We start from the raw sequence: 17,350 nt of genomic DNA on the forward strand, positions 1-17,350 counted from the left end.
TCTACCTTGCCTTTTTACCTCAGTCAGCGTCGCCACGCCGCGCCTCATCGGTGCGTGCTACGCTCTTTGCTACGCAGCAGCATCAGCAGCAGCAGCAGATCATCAAAGTGTCTGCCTTCCCTGTGGGGGAGCGCACTCATTCGCTTGCTTGCTCTCTCCATGAACTTTACGCGTGCCTTTTTCAATTTGTTTGATCTGTCATTGCATTCGCATCTCCCTTGCTCTCATTCGGTATGCGGCTTAGTCTCTGCCTGCTTACTCACCTATGCGGTACTTTTTCTTTTTTTTCTTTTCGCTCGCAAACCGATTTGATTGTTTAGAAATTAATACAATGCGATCGATGGCCATAGGCGGGGCGGTGCTACGGGCATTGTATACGAAATGTATTTTGCTATTATTATTTAAATACTTTTTATAAAAGTGAATTGTGGCATGTTTAGTGTTTTTTCTTGATCAATTATAAAACTATTGTAGATGGTATTCAAATATTATCGTCAAGTTTGAAAAACATTGAAGGAGACGTCTCCCTCACTATAATTTGTATATATTCTAGATCAGCATCAGTAGACGGGTATCAGTATTTTTTGAAGAAGTTGAACTCAGAACCTTCCTGGTGAAAGTCAGTACATTGTTGGAAGCTGATCGAACCGTATCACATTAATAATTTAATACTGTGCTTAAATAAATATTGCAAATATTAGGATAAATACCAAATGATCTGACTATCTCGTAAATAGAATACATTACGATTTTGTATAAAAAAAGGTTGGTAGTCATATGGCTTCTGGTCTATAAACGTCTTTTTACCATTAGCTTTGAAAGAGCAATAAATTCAGGGCCATGCGAATTCACGGAACGCAGAACAGCACATCAACTAATATCGTAAATCTTTAAAATCGTAAACCAAACAAATAGACAAAAGAAAACAAGATCGAAAAAGTAAATGAAAATTCTACATGTTTATTATTATTATGAAGCAATACACAAAGTACCTACCAAGTCTTATATACCAGTGTACTCAGTACTCGGTAATTGGTACACTGCAAACAACAATAACGAGATAAGCAATAATGGGCACAAAAAAAACTTCCGGGACAATGCCAATAGCAACAAATCTTGTACTTGAAATTGCCTGCCGCTAAAAGTTTTCTTTCATGCTGGAAAATAGACTTTATCTGCAAGACAAATAAATAAAATCAAATGCAGCCAAAGAAGGCTAAATAAATAGTAATTGAATGAAATAGCAATTCATAAAAATCGAAAATTTGAAAACAAAAACAAATTGTGCTGTGCAAATAAGATGTTGAAGTGTTTTTGTTCCATAACGCATCTTCACAAATGTTGTAATAACACGTTAGTTTGTTTATACAATCGATTGAAAATGCGCGAAATTAGCTATAAAAACAATTACAACAATTATAAACAATTGACTCTAATTGAAATAACAAAATCGTTCTGACGGACAGCTAAAAACAACAACAATTGTATTTTCAGCCTTTTCCGGCGTTTCATCCAACTCAAATGCCAGGCGAATCTTAAAGGTGAGTCTCAACAGATTATTAAAGCAAATGCAAATAAAACGAAACGAAAGAATTCAAATTGTCTACCGTGGGGGCATCATTTAAGTAAATACTATAGACATATACATAGATAGAGGAGCGTTTGCTATTGGAGGCTTAATGGCTGTGGCATAAATCTCTCACCAGCTGGAATTTTCTAATAACGCGAAGGTGTTGCACGCGGTGCTCAGCGGCGCATTAAATGAGAAATTTGAAAAACTTTCAACATAAATTACTGCATACAATTAGGCGTACGACATACACATACACACACACACACACACACTCACACACAACACGACAGACGTACTCGGTCATAAGCACTGCTTAAAGCACACGAAAATAAAAGTTTCTCCAGAGTGTCTCTCTACCTTCTCCATCTCCTGCGGTTGGCACATAGTAAATTAACAAAAATTAGAGTTGAAGTTTGTTGCCAACAATTTGGGAAATGATGTTGTGGCTTTTAGTGGATAAATATCTTAAGCTAAAACAACTGAAATTAAGGTTAATAAAGAGAAGCTCACATAGTTTCCAACCGGGTAGTAGTATACCCATTGTCATCAATTAAATGCGAAACTGATGCAGCTAATTTAATTAATTTAACACAAGTTACAATTTATTTTCTTATAGTATGTTATTTGTATGTCATTCGCATTAATAAGATAACTTGGTAAAATTGTTTATTATACTTCTACTTAAACAGTTGAAAGGAAACTTGTTGAATTTTTATAGAATATGAGTGATAGGCAGGATATAGATCAAAATGTAGAGTAAATCTGAAATTTTGATGAAAATTAAGAATGTTCTTTATATATTAGAAAATTACGTTCTCATGCAGTCCGAAGTCCATCTGCTCTTCCACAACTTGGCTGATCAGGCATATATATATAAATGCACTGCATGGTATCGAAGACGCATCCTTTAATTCGTGATAAAAGTGTAATACCCTCGGCAAGTGTCTAAAAACGAAAAGTTTATTATTATTATATTTAATTGTTTCACACTATTTAATATTTTGTGTGGAAAAATACAAAATTATCCAAACCAATTGTTTTCTTTATAAATTTTCCACAACCACATTTAAACAATTTGGTTGTTGTTTACTTTTACTTTTTAAATATACTCGCTTGAAGACTTAAATGATTTCTCAAAAGGCGGGTGAATATTTGAAATAAACCATAAATTAAATATCAATTTCCGTTATTCATCTCTAAATTCTATGCTGGACTAAATAATAACGTGTGGGTGCAAGGGTAAAGTTTGGAAAGCAAAGTGGGAAGCAAACGTGACGCTACATTAAAAATTCATTGGGTTGTTGCTTCAAATTGAGAGGGTAACTCAAGAAAAAAGGCATAAAACAAATCTGTCATTTTTATTTTTGTGTTCAATGAAATGGAAATGATATAACCATTTCCAGGCAATTTCCTCATATATATTTTATATATATATACTGATGTATTTCGGAGGGAGCTTTAGCTTTAGGCCATAGAAGGAGGTTATTTCTATTCCATTTGATAGGTAGATCACACAAATCTAATTTCATATCATTTCAATTAAATAACAGAGCTCTTACAAACGACTCTCGTATGTGATTTGTTGCTGACTGCTTAAGGGCGCTAAAACTTTTCAGACAGCTGTATTCAAGGTCCTTTGAAAATATTTACATAAATGAGCTGTTGTGCTTGTGGGCCTGCTTGTATGTATGTGGGACTTGTTAATGCCCTTATTTGCAAAGTTCTTTGAGGGTCTCCTTATGCATTGTGGGGACAGTTTCTTATTGGTAGTCCCAATCAGGCTTACAATAGCTTTAAATCAAGACCAAAGAACAGTTTATTGTTAGGACCCCTTGCCGTGCCCCTATCACAACAGGCCTCTTTCAATATTTGCTGGGGATTTTAATTGCTTTAGAAATAACTTGAAAATTTCTTTTGAATTAATTTAGTTTGGCCTTTGACTTTTTGCCAACTTTTCGTAATGAGCGAGTGAGAGAGAGAGGGAGAGAGAGTGCGGGTTTATTACTGTTCTCAATTTGTTGCAACATTGCTTTTGTGTTGCCAAGTTAATTAGATTTGATTTTTAAGAAAGTATTAGTATTGTGACGTTAAGGCGTCAAAGGGATAACAACTTACACGAAAATCATTTTAAAGAGCCTTCAACTTCCCATTCCTTCGCCTCCTTAGCGACGTACAGCTGAAAACACTTTTGTAAATGCTTATACGGCATAAATACCCGGAAGAGGGTAGAAAAATCAATGTCATTTCTACGTATTTAATCAAAGTGGCTATTTTATTAACGTTTCATTGATTTTCGACACTAATTTTTGTATACGTATATGGAAATACACACATGTGTGCTTAGTTTCCTCTGCAGAAATGTTCACAAGGCGCATGTATTTGATTGAGCGTGTAAAAGTGGCTTAGCCACCGAGCTCTGCGAGTCCTCAGAGTCCTTAGAGTCTTAGCCAAAAAGACCAAAGTCAAAGTTGTGGCGGCAACAAAATCCATTGAAGCGCGAAATCAACTTAATGCAATAGACTAGAAGAAGAAGCAGCACCAGCTGAAGAATAAATTTGCCTGTAAAAGCCACAAGAAAAACTCAACACACACACACACACACACTCATCAGATACAAATACAGAAAACACTCACATATTTATTGTCAGCAAGACACGTAAAGCAAACATTTGCAGCTTATGTTCATGCTACACGTGTTTGTTTGTGTGTGTGTGTGTGTGTATCTGAGTCTGTTAGTGGCCAGCCCACGTCATTGTCACAAAATCTGTACGTTTATATCGCAGCCATAAACTCCAGATAGCTAAAAATAAACAACAACCCATATATATATTAATGAGAATTATGATGAGAACTCGAATTTTAGCTTTTTTTAAAAGCTCAAATCGATGTAAATTGGAAATTACATTGTGGCTTGCAACAAAAATCATCAACTTTCTGTGCTACAAAAATTCTAATCAGATGCTTAAGAAATAAACATGATTGAATTAAAGCTTGACAGTTGAGACATTCTGATTTAAATCTATAATAACAGTTGACTACTTAAATCGCCCATTAAACTTATGAGCAAAATATGTTGCAGATTTTCTAACGTTTTGGCTTCATCTATCAAGGATATTTAATACATTTGCTTGGAACTTAACTTTATCGTCTTCATTTATAGTGGCATCTCAGATTAATTTAATATTTTAGTGCCATTGGGATAATAAGGTGGATGAGGTGTGATTCTATAGTAGGATTACTGCATTTTCAGCCAGGAGTGTCTTGGCTTTGAGTTGCACACATACGAGTATAAATGAACAAAACACACACCCATTTTCACATCGTCTCATTGCTATGCAAGCTGATAAACTTGAGACGAAGACAACTAAACGACAACAAGGCGCAATAAAAACAAACAGACGAACAGACAGACAGACAGACCGACGCGTGTGTGGAAGGCGGGGGGTAGGGCTAATGCCGCGACGCTGACAGGGCAAACAAAACAGAAAGATTTTCAAGGCAGTCTGAATGTCAGCTAAAGTCAGTTTTGTGATTTAGATAAAACACTACTGAAATAATAAGTTACTCAAGATCTGTTTGCTCTTCAGTGCAATCACATTTCGCACCAAATTGCGTCAGCGATTAGAACTTTGGCTTTGTGTTTGTGTTAGTGCACAAATTTGTGGAGAGATATAAAACTTTGTTATAATGTCAAATTGAAGACAGATTCTTCGAAATAGTTTTCAACAGCCCAAAATGTGTGTTTATTTTAAAAGCAAATATTAAACTCATTTGAAAATTTCATAATTAATATCTATTATTTAAATTAGGGGTACAATTACTAACATTATTATACACATATAGATCTTCCCTTAATGGTTGCTCCTGCTGACTGCCCCGTCATGAAATCAATCATTGTTATTGTTGTATTTATTAGGGTTCATGTCACATAATGTTTAAACAAATTAGGTAGCTAAGCTTGCAGAATATCATTTGATTGAGTACAAAATCGATTTTTTACTGTCGTATTGAAAAAAAACTACTTGAGTTAACTTTTCTTGTGCTCTTCTGTTTTTTGGGTAGTCAACACGGCGTATGCGCAATAAATCAAATTTATTACACACTCTACTGACATACAGGGGGCAAATTGTGATATATACGCCAGCCATAAACTAAAATTCGCATTCGAGCTAAATGCTTAAGTGCAACGCAACTTTGATGCATGGCCAATTGTATGGCCATGAATACACTCAGTGAGTGTATTTGCAATCAGCTGCGAACTGTTAACGTCAGCGATAAGAGCACACCATATAAAACAGTTGTTTATAGTGCACTGAATTTAAAGTTCATTTATCCCGTGCCATAATAAAATCAAATTGTTTAACAATGGCTACATATGTACACATTTAAAATACAAAAACAATAAATCTGAGCTAACAGTGAGAATGCGTGGAGAGAATAGACGTAAATGATGAATAATTTGCGTAAATAATGCTATAATAACATAAGTTGCCATCAGATAAGAGTATCACGTGCAGCCAATGACAGAAATATGCTTTATACGATTGTTCGATATTTGCATATTAAGTATGCCCCCGTTGACCCATAAGTGAATTCCAATAAACTCACTTTGTCCTTGGCCATCGCAGTATCCGTTTTTGCAGCCAATAAATGCGAGTCCCATAAATATTGATGCCCGTTGGGTTGTTAATGAATGTCCTGTGACATGCTGGGTCATCGAAATACGAGCTGGGTAGCATTAGGCACCCGACTGAGAGACATTTTGGGTCGCATTATCACGACAAAGGATATCAATTCGACCATGGTAATATTTTTGCAGACAGTCTGAGGAAATTGCAAAATTGTAACTACTTTAAAGTCAATGTTTTCTTTTTACATATTTTGAGTCAGTCTCATGAGCCAACTTTTTCTTTGGGTGTCTGACTGCATTCTGTTTGTTTGTCATAGTGTTCACTTTGTATCGATTTTGAGCTGCCGCCAAGTGGCTTGCAAATGCTTCGGACGCTTGAAGGCCATGTCTTATACTAACTCTTGGCGCCAAACCTATACTATAGTATAACTTTATGCAACTAAGGCAGTGCCATAAGCTCAACTTGAAGTACCCCAAAAATGCATTTTGCAGGAGAAACATAAACAATAGTTTAATTGAGCAGATGACAAAGTTATACGTCCATCGATTGAAGAACTGAAAGTAATTAATTGAAGCATAAATACAAAATCTTCCATAATATTGCTATAGATAGGCCCCTTGGACCTCAAGTTTAGATCAACCGACCCATGACGAACCTCATTCCGCACTTAGCAGTTTACTCATTTAAAGAAGGCACCCAATGAATATTATGATATCTTATTATTATTAATTTATTTTAGCTTTTAAAGCATATTGTAAATATTTATTCACTCTCCTAATTATAAGGGATTTGTATTAAACGAGTTGTAGATTTTATTTAATTGAGAACATGTAGAAATCATTGAACCAAAAGAATTAAACCACCATAAATAACTTAGCTTGTTCACTCTGATGAGTTTTCTATGAAAATAGGTCAAGTTTGATTGAAAAATTTGTTTACAAACATATTTATTTGAATTGTTATTCTCATGAACTTGTTCACATTGAAATGGGTAAAAAAGTATCATGCAGTTGTGCAAAGGAATGTAAAGGCGGTTTTAGACCTGAGTACAGGGTATTTCATAGTATGACACTTTAAGCTGGATAATTTTTAATTGATTTAATTAATTGCTGTTTACCATGCTATGTAGTTTCAAAATTTTACCTATAATATTTGTTCGAATATGTAGTTCCCACTCCAATCAATATTAACGCGATAAATACAAAAAAAATATACATATTTTATCAGCAGCCGGGGGCCAAAACATGCGTAGGAAAAAATCTAATATATTGTTTAATATTTTTTTTTTATTAAGATTCACTTTAGAGCATACGATTAATGTGGCTATATACAAGTGTGCACATGAGTGCGTTGGGGATTACTTTTTTTTATATATGTATTTTGGTTTTATGACTGGCCACAAATATTTACGGCTTCATCGTTGAAGTATTTGCAATGCACATGACTCTTAAAAAAAATAAACACAAAAATTTGTCGCATTCTATAAACACAAAAGTTGATTTTTCACTTTTTTTTTAATGATGGTCACACACCTCTTAAATTTTTAATGAAACACAAACATGTTTTGTAATAGAATTTAAGTCCCTCTCTATCACGAACACTCACTCATGCGCTCTCTACCTCTATCTGTCTCTCTCTCTCTCTCACACACGCACACACACACACACACACACACTCTCTAGTGTGAGTAAGCTGGCCGTGTTGAATGTGTGTGAATGTTTGTGAATATGACTGCAAATCCTTGTGTATTGTTGACTCACACAAACAGGCAGCGAACTTTAACTCGTGGACACGCCCACTTTTATAAATGGGCGCACTGGCTCTTTGTGTTTTGGGCCCTAACCGACCTGCCTGCCGCCCCGGCCTGCCCCTTTGGGTGTCGTTTGCTGTTCTATTGTCGGTTGGGGGCATCTATCTCACTGTTGTTGAACTAGCATGCAATTTAATCTAAAGTTGGAATCCTAAAGATCTCTAATTTTTGTTGTTGCTACTTTTCATCTCTTTCAATTACACATTTTCTTAGCATTTCTTATAATCCGACCGGCTTAAGGTGTTATGTGAAATCTCTGACTATGTGAGTTTATATGTGAGTGTGCACAGCTAACCCATTAAGCAGTTGTAAAGATAATCCGGACAACTAAAGGAAAGCCAAAGTTCGCTCCAGTTAGCAAAACATGCAACAGCAGAAATATTATTAAAGACATTTACGTGCTGGCAAAAAGTGTGAAAACTAAAAAAAAAGAAACTTGAGGAAAAAATCGTTAACATCGCCTCCTGTTAGAGTAAGCCTCGTCCTCGCATTTGACTTGCCATTGGAAGTGCATTCAAACGGGGGCAAATGCAATTTTTGAAAAACTTACCAGAGAACGTGTCTGTTGTGACTCTTTTATTTAAGCAGTCGTCTTGTCAGAATAAGCAAATAATGGTTCCATTTGCTTTTTTCGAGAAGTTGTATGCTATTTCTGACTTTATAAATATTCATTTATTATTTGAAATGTAGGCGAATAGAATAACTCTTGAATTTCATTTTTATATTATTATTTATTTATTTTTATTACATTATCTAGCTATTTGCATTTTTCCTTGCTGTTGAGGTGTATGAATTCTCAGAATTTTGCCAGAATTGAGAATACTCATTTATTTATATAATACAAGAGCAACTCTGTTAACATTCCAGAAATTATTGACATTTTTCTACTCAGCGCATTCTTTGTAAATTAATTAAGATTTCTTTTTGTATTAGAAAGTTGGAATCCTCAAATTAAAGCTTGTTTTTTGAGTTTTTTTTTATTGTAACTGTTGCGTAATTTATTTCTTGTTTCTTTTTCGGTTAGTGAGCAGTAACATACGATTTATTACAATTTTATTTATTTATTTTGTTGTATCCTTTTTATCCCCCTTTTGAACTTGATATATCAGTATGAGCGTGTGTAAATATACGTATATATTCATATATCTGGGGTAGCTCCAGCAGCCGAGCAGCCGGAGGTCAGCTACATATGCGTGACTTTTCATGCCACGTGATTAACTTGCATGGCTCTTAATGTCCGCGCTGTGCCCCATGCCGTTTTTGCCGATGGGTGCCTGTTTGTGTGTGTGTGTGTTGGCCGTATATGCAAATGGCCATGAGTTGGTCAGGGGCCAGGTCCAGTCGACCAAATGCGCCGCGTGTTTGCATGTTATAAATACTTTCAGTTTTGTTTATGACTCTACAGCAACAACTTTCATATTAAACACACTCAAACATACACACACACACACACTCACATTTACACTCACCCAGAGCTGAGAGCGACTTTACGTGAATGTGAATTTAACGCATTTCACCTGTGGACTTTCACTGACTAATTTGTTTCTGTTTCTGCTTCTCTTTCTCTGCCCGAGATTGCAGCGTTGCTGAACTGAACCTTGTGCAACTTTGTGTGTTTTTCACTTCTTTTCCTTTAACACTGAAAATTGCCACCAACTTGTTGAAAGAATGATATCAACATTTTAATCATATTTGGTTAGCTTTTAAAATTGTTAATTCTATAAGGATCGTTCATTCTTTAATAGGATATTATAGTAGAAAAATAAATACTATAATTACTGAATGGTTCTAAGAAATTTGTAAAGAATTTTAAAGTCGAATCATAATGAGATTAGGACAAAAAAATCTACAGATATTGATTGCATACAGATATTGTGGCATTTTCCAGTCGAGCAACCTTACCATATAATTTCAACAGGCCGCTGCACATTATCGGTGGTGATAAAATATGTGGCAAACAATGCAGCGGCCGCATTGAAATAGTTGAGCAGAGTCTGAGGGGTTGAACGGAACACTTTGTAGGGGGTTAAGTGCGTTTATGTTGGCAAGAGGCCAGCACTTCGTTGTGGCAAGTGGCAAGTGGCAAGAGGGTAGTGGAGCGGCAATTATCAGCTCCTTACAGCGCGCTTTGCAATTGGCAGCTGTGAAAATTTGTTCGCTGCTTCGCCCTATTTGCTGTTGTGCTGTAGGTGTGATGCTGTGTGTGAGTGTGTGTATGTGTGTGTGTCTGTGTTCAGTGGGTGTACCATGTGTGCATGCAAATTAACTTACTTAAACGCGTTGAATCCTTGAGTCGGCGCTCTTTGCTGACGTCAATTGATTGCTGTTCAGTGTATGCTAACAGACGGTGCCTTATCAGCTGTTATAAAACGAGTGTCACACACTCACACGCACACATATACACCCACACACACACACACACAGACGCGAGTCAAGTGTCAGAGATATGTGAAAGCATGCAACAAATACAGACTTGTTAATACAGTCACCTCCCCAGACTCCTTGTCTGCACATGTTCAATTTGCATTTGAGATGTTCCTAGTTGGGAATACACCCAACGTGGCAGACTTCAAGACTGTCTGCAACATTACAATTCAGCTCAAATCTCATTTAATCTACACAGCTAAGCTGATGAGCTCATAAGCACTTCTTTACCTTTTTTACCTTTAAATTGCCATCATCAGCGTTTTGCATTAGCTTTTGGTGATAATCATTGGGCTAAATGCTTATGACATTATACTCTGTTCTGGCATTGTTCCACATATGGCTATCGAACAAAGGCCAAAATATATCCATTAGTGGGTTCGTGTTTCCACAAAAAGCAGCATGAAAATAATGCAACGTATGAATAATTCGAAGATTTTAATCGACAGCACTAATAATATTTCTAGTAAAAATAGAGCATGTTAAACAACCATTTTTTATATTTCAAGATTTATTCTTAGATAAAATTATAGTATTTGTAATTTGTATTTTATTAACTTAATTCTCAAACTTAAATCGGAAATATTTTTTTATAACCATTAGCCATAGCGCCATGTTCATTGCTCAGCAAAAATGTACTTATATAATAAATAATAGGCTTTCTGGTATTTGTCTGCCTTCTATGTCATTTTACTTTCGTTATAGTTATATAGACTTTCTTGACCCGGACTTGTGTATAGGGTATAAAACTAACTGATGGTCGTAAATTATTCTGTCTCAAAACAAAATGCATGCACTAAATTAACATAAACTTATCAAAGCAAACACTTTCAAAGTATTATCAAAAATGATACACATGGAGAAAGGAATGTAAGTCTACAAGTTTTTTGTATATAATTTTAAAATTAATTAAAAAATGTGAAAATAAAAGAGTATTTCATAGAATGGACTTGACTACAACCATTGATAGTACAATTTTCACTGTGTGTATGAAACCGGCTCATAGTTTATCTAAAATTAAAGGTAATTAAGTTGCCTTTTCAAAAAGTATTAACTTGTAAGTGTAGCCATTTCGTAGACTTAAACAAAAGCTTTAGAAAAATGCTCTATTTACGAATTATTAGTGCATTGACTTTTATACCACCTTAACAATTTTTCCTTGATTATTTTGATAGTTTTTTCCTGTGTATTTACCATGCTATGCATAAATGTATGATTGTATTTACGTTGGGTCTGTCCGTTGAGATTAAGCCGCCTTTTTAGTGCTTATTGCACAGGCTACTCCATTAGAGTTAATCTCTGTACAATACAAGCGCATTTCGCAAATTTTTTTTATTGTTGTTATTTTGCTGTTGTTGCTGTTTTTGCCATGGTCATTTTGTGCACGAAAAGTATGCAATGCTATTTTTTATGTCAGCGACGCGCTCGCAACATCTGTGCAAAACGGTGGACGGGTGGCCAGAGAGCGAGAGATCGAGAGGGAAAGTAAGATAGAATTATGGCCAAACAGAAAAATCCAGTTATAAAACACCACAAAACGACCATCAAATAATAATAATAATAATGAAATCAGTGAGAACCAAAGAACGTGGCCAGTGCCTCATAAAGTAAACATCATAAAGCCAAAAGTGCCAAGTGGACCAACTACAAACCGTTGGCAGTGTTGGCAAGCAGTAACATATATGTATATATATATATTATATATATATATATATATTAAATAAATATATATATATATGCTTATATATATATATCCGTGCAAAAGAAAAATCCACAAAATAAATTGTGTACATTTCTACACCGTCTGCTCGACTGAACAGTTTATTATGTGTCTGCATGTTAGCCTCATAAATTGGCCTTGACAGTGAAACACTTGTAGGTACACTTAAGTTAAGTTGGCTAATAAGAAAACATGTAGGGAGTGCCCCTATTACTAGATAATACCATTGCGAGCTGTTTTGGTACACTTCGCTTGAGAAAATGCAAATTGCTGCGTATAGTTTTGTTTTCGTTGCGTAATTGGAACTTTTTGCAATATGAATTATCTCGAAATTCAAATCAGAATTTTCAGTGCATTTGAATTATTTTTAAATAACAAATTGAGCTTGAAGACATAATAAAATAATTTTTATTGCAAAAAATAGAAATGGAAAATGTCAAAGTCGAACTACTAACCTCAAGCAATCTGCTCTTAGGTTAAGGCAACTGTTGCTGCTGCTTGCAATCAGCTAAAAATACAGCAACCAAAGTGCTAAATTGCAGATGACAAACTCAACAGTTGCACCACTCTGCACCATTATGTTAATGAGCTTGCAGCAGCAACGGGGCAAATGCAATTATAAACAATTGCCAGAACCCTCAAAGCCATATGCAACAAGGCGGCACAGTTAAGGTTGCCAAGTTGTCGAAACTCAAATACCCTAACGGACACCATAGTTCACTGACTTGAAACACCATCTGCTCAAAATAGTTAAGAACGTTGTTCATCTCATGTTGTATATGGTTAAGAGCTTTTGCTCATTTTAAGTTGGCTATAAATAAAAAAAAACAATCCGATAAACGTGGCTATAATAAATCACCTTGCTGTGTAGTCTAGGAATGCTTAAGTATATTTTCAATCATATTAGAATGTTTTTCTAACATTTCGTAATAACTTAATGGAACAACCCTGCCAGGGGAAAAAAATTGTTTTTAAAGTTTTTGCATTTCATTAATGTGATTCTTTCACATTCATAATGTGAAAGCATTCGTCAGACGAGACTTGGGTGGAGTGGAGCCGTTGAAATGCGAGACGACAATGCCTACCAAATGAGCCCAACTCAGAGCTTGGATGACGTTGTGCGTCTGTGTCGGGTTCTCTGTCTGCAGCTGCTACCTTCTGCTGCCTGCTAGCTGTGCACCTGCCACTGACACTGACACGCACATCACATGCTCCAATTCTGTTCAGCTTTTTCTAGCTGAAGTTCTTCGCCTTGGCCTTCTGCATTCCACTCATCCATTTGATATGCTTTTTGTTGCTTATTAAAGGCGAATGTGTCTGCCGCATGAGTGCATAAATTAAATGAGCTTGTTTTTTTTGTTGTTGATGCATCAGTAAATCGCTGGGCATGGCCATTCTCTCCAAAAAATTACTCTTGTGCCAGCACATGTCGATTCTGATGAAATTACGTATACGCAGCGGGATAACAATCCATGAGTGTGTTTGTCTGTGTGTGTGTATATGAAAAACTTTTTGCTGTTCTGCTCTCTGGGTAGCATTTGTCGAGCATTGGACTGGCACCGGCTTTAATTTGTCCCTGTTCTGGTTCTGTCTTATGCGCACTTATGTGATATAATATAATAATATAATTTTTTCCTTTGTACTCACTACAAATAACACAGGCGTTTTTGAAGCAGTGCAATTTTGTCTAAAAGGCATCAGGATGCATTTCTAGAGACTTAAATTTCACTATATTAGTTCTCGTATGCCTAAGAAAGATCTATTTTATTTTATTTTATCGATTCGATGCATTCCGTGTTTCCCTAAAATCAAATATTGATTTCTTCTGAAGCTAAGAATATTAAAAATAAATTGTCTGTGATGCTCGGGGAAGAGAAAGCACAGTCATTCTCTGTGTATTTTTGTTCTAAAAACTATTTATTTCAGTGGAAAATCTTGAAAGTTTTGTGAAAGACACTTTGTGAATTGTCGTCTTAATTGTTCTGACATGGCTGTTGAGTGCCGAGCATAAAATACATGTTTTGTAGTGCACCATAAATATGCCAAAATAAGTTATACAACAAGAATTGAATAAACTTAAATGCAATTTAATCGTTTAGAAAATTAAAATACATCGATGCTAGTGGTTTTTCTATTTCGTTCTCTGCTTCATATATATAGATAGAAAGTGTTTGAGTGTCAAACATGCTTTTGCTTGTATTGTCAATCAACTACGAAATACACATTTAAAATTTTCTCCTCGATACTCGCTACACACACAACTTCTCAATAATGTTTGCACAATTGATTGGACCAAGGGGTTTTGCTCTTCTGCGACACTGGCAATTGGACAATACTCCGCTGGTGCACTCTAAGAAATACACAATAGCTTTGGAGATCAGGGAGTACAGCAAAGACGCATCCAAGAAGGGCAAGGCGCCAGGCAAGAAGGACAATGCGACAGACAAGAAGGGAAATTTGCCAGTTAAGAACGTCACATCCAAAGCTGCACCGCCAAAGGAAGCCAGCAAAAAGGACATCAAGGTGGCCGCTGTGAAATCGAGTGCTGCAAGCGATAAAAAACCAGATGTGAGCAAAACTTTCCGTCAAGCAAAAATAACGCCGTTCAAAGGGATGTTGAGCAATACAAAATCAGAGTTTGGGCCACTGAAAGATTGCGATCGTATCTTTCAAAATTTGTATGGGTTTCACGATTGGCGCTTGAAAGGCGCTTGCCAGCGTGGGGATTGGTATCGCACGGCGGATCTGCTGGATATGGGTGCCAACTGGATAGTGGATGAGGTGAAGCGTAGCGGATTGCGCGGTCGCGGCGGCAGCGGCTATTATACGGGCAATAAGTGGGAGTTCCTGCAGAAAGTGAATGCCAACAATAAGATACTGATACTCAACTGTGCTGAGGGTGAGCCGGGCACGTGTAAGGATCGTGAAATACTACGCCACGAGCCGCACAAAATAATTGAGGGCTGCCTATTGGCCGGTTATGCCATGGGCTGTGAGAAGTGCATCATCTATGTACGCAATTGTTTCTACAACGAGGCATGCAATCTACAATTTGCCCTGGCGGAGGCCTATCGATACGGTCTGCTTGGTTGCAATGCCTGCGACACGGGCATCAAGTTTGATATCCAGGTGCAGCGAGGCGATCGTTATTTGTCGGGTGAGGAGACGGCTCTGGTTAATTGCCTGATGGGTAAGCTGGCCAGGCCGCGCAAGCGTCCGCCTTATCTGCATGAACAGGGCTACTTTGATCATCCCTGTTTGGTGCTCAATACGGAAACTCTGGCCGTCGTGCCCACCATTTTACGGCGTGGCGCCAAGTGGTTCACGGGACTTGGACGCAACATGAATTTCGGCACAAAACTGTTCAGTATATGCGGTCATGTGCAACATCCTTGCACCGTCGAGGAGGAGATGTCGATGCCGTTGCGTGAAATCATTGATATGCATGCGGGCGGTGTTTGCGGTGGCTGGAATAATCTGCTAGGTGTCTTTCCGGGTGGTCTGTCCTCGCCACTGATCGGCAAGGTGGGTGCAGAGGGGTTGCTTATGGATTACGATTGCCTCCAGAAGGCGGGCAGTTCATTCGGCACCGGCGGCATTATTGTCGTCTCGAACAACTGTGATCCCCTCCTCGTCATGCAACGCTCCATTGAGTTTTATATGAAGCAAACCTGCAAACAGTGTACGCCTTGCCGCGATGGGGCCATATGGCTGCCCAAGATCCTGAGGAATTTCACCAAGGGCGAATCCGTGCCGCAGATGATTGATTTTGTGGCAGTAATATGCAAGACAATGATTGGAACGACTATCTGTGGCCTCTCCGACAGCCAGGCAAATGTGGCAATGGGTCTCATTACGCATTTTGCACCCCATATTCAACAGCGCATAGAGGCGTTTGGCAAGGATTGCTAAAGTTCACCATCTGTGTTTGGCAAATAAATTGCTTTTGAATTGCATATTGATTGGGTGTTGTGGCTGTCCATGGTGACACCTATGCCACCTGTTTGCCTAGCAGCATTCATCCTTGACCGAATTTTATTGAACTTCCTGGCATTTGAATGTCTCACGTGGTACCCGGATATCGCCCACTCGTTCGACAAACTAGCAAAATCAATATGTCACCCAAAGCCACAGGCAACTTAGCCCCCCGAGTACCAAAGCACCATTTCCTCGTCCTAATGCTTGTACTATCTGTCGCCTTCACTTCTAGTTAGTTGCTACAGATTTACAGCGTGTTTCGGGCTGATGAATTGCCATTACCGCAACGAATGGGTAAACAAGTTGCTATTATTGAAGAGTACTTGGCCAAAAGATATCTTGTTAGTTACACTAACAAGTCTCAGTAAAGTTACACACATTTTAGGGTCTTAAGTATATAGACTTTTAATATAAAGTTATATCATTCTATGTGATAACAAAATAAAATTACTGTCGATACTGACGACCAGATGTAAGAGTACGTTGTGAAACTTACGATTGTGGCTTCACTAGATGGTATAAGCGTCGAAAACCCCATCCTAAGGAGTACCTACAATCTAATCCAATCATCTCCTGAGCCAAACAAGGCAGAAGAATAGAGTATGCACCTAGCATTATAGTTTACAATCGCTAGTTTTTAGTCCACATGCATGCCACTTTCAACACATCCTGCACAGGATATTGAAAAGGATGCGGGACATTATAGGAAGAGAGACAGAGAGAGAGAGAGAAAGAGATGAAGTGGTTGAGTAAATCTAAAATTCAAGTGGGAGCATGAGTGTGGAAATGGCAAAGGCCACTTTGTTGACACAAACAAACACCAAAGCATTTGTCTGCGCTCCAATGATTGCAGCAACACAACTAGTCGACTGTGCAAGTGTGTGTGTGTGTGTGTGTGAGAGTGTGTATGTGTGAATGTCTCGTAATGCTCCTTTTGAGGGTCACATGTAGAATTTATCCTTTTTAGATAGCTTTCATTTAGCCAATAATCAAGTTTCGTCAGCAATATTGTGTGCAAGTGTTCTGTGTCCCCTAGCCTTAGATACTTGTTTGCCCCCACTAATTTGCTGGTAAGCGGTTTTGGCCAAACACCGATAAAAACTACTTCGTGTGAGTGTCTGTTTGTTCTGTGTGGGAGTGTGTCAGTTTATTGTACTAGTTGGCACTTGGTGCGTCTCATTTTTCATTGGAGGCGCAGCGCCTGCTTGAGTCTT

General features: G+C 37.4%; 2 protein-coding genes across 2 annotated transcripts in view; both read left to right on the forward strand.

Moving 5' to 3' along the window:
- The window catches only part of LOC6560747 (transient receptor potential cation channel trpm), a 56,731-nt gene that overhangs the window by 433 nt on the left and 38,948 nt on the right, over window positions 1–17,350 (forward strand). The window contains exon 2 of the mRNA XM_032734669.1: window positions 1,495–1,541. The gene's annotated coding sequence lies outside the window, so the exon portion shown is untranslated. The remainder of the gene's footprint in view (window positions 1–1,494; window positions 1,542–17,350) is intronic.
- On the forward strand, window positions 14,412–16,114 carry LOC6560746 (NADH dehydrogenase [ubiquinone] flavoprotein 1, mitochondrial). Its single transcript, XM_001986581.3, has one exon. It carries the CDS (start codon window positions 14,430–14,432, stop codon window positions 16,068–16,070), a length of 1,641 nt encoding a protein of 546 aa, XP_001986617.2. The 5' UTR covers window positions 14,412–14,429; the 3' UTR covers window positions 16,071–16,114.

This window comes from Drosophila grimshawi, unplaced genomic scaffold, assembly GCF_018153295.1.
Source record: "Drosophila grimshawi isolate 15287-2541.00 unplaced genomic scaffold, ASM1815329v1 contig_1367, whole genome shotgun sequence".
Lineage (NCBI taxonomy): Eukaryota > Metazoa > Arthropoda > Insecta > Diptera > Drosophilidae > Drosophila > Drosophila grimshawi.

Coding starts and splice junctions, on each gene's coding strand:
- LOC6560746 (XM_001986581.3), top strand. CDS start 14,430: ATGTTTGCACAATTGATTGGACCAAGGGGTTTTGCTCTTCTGCGACAC.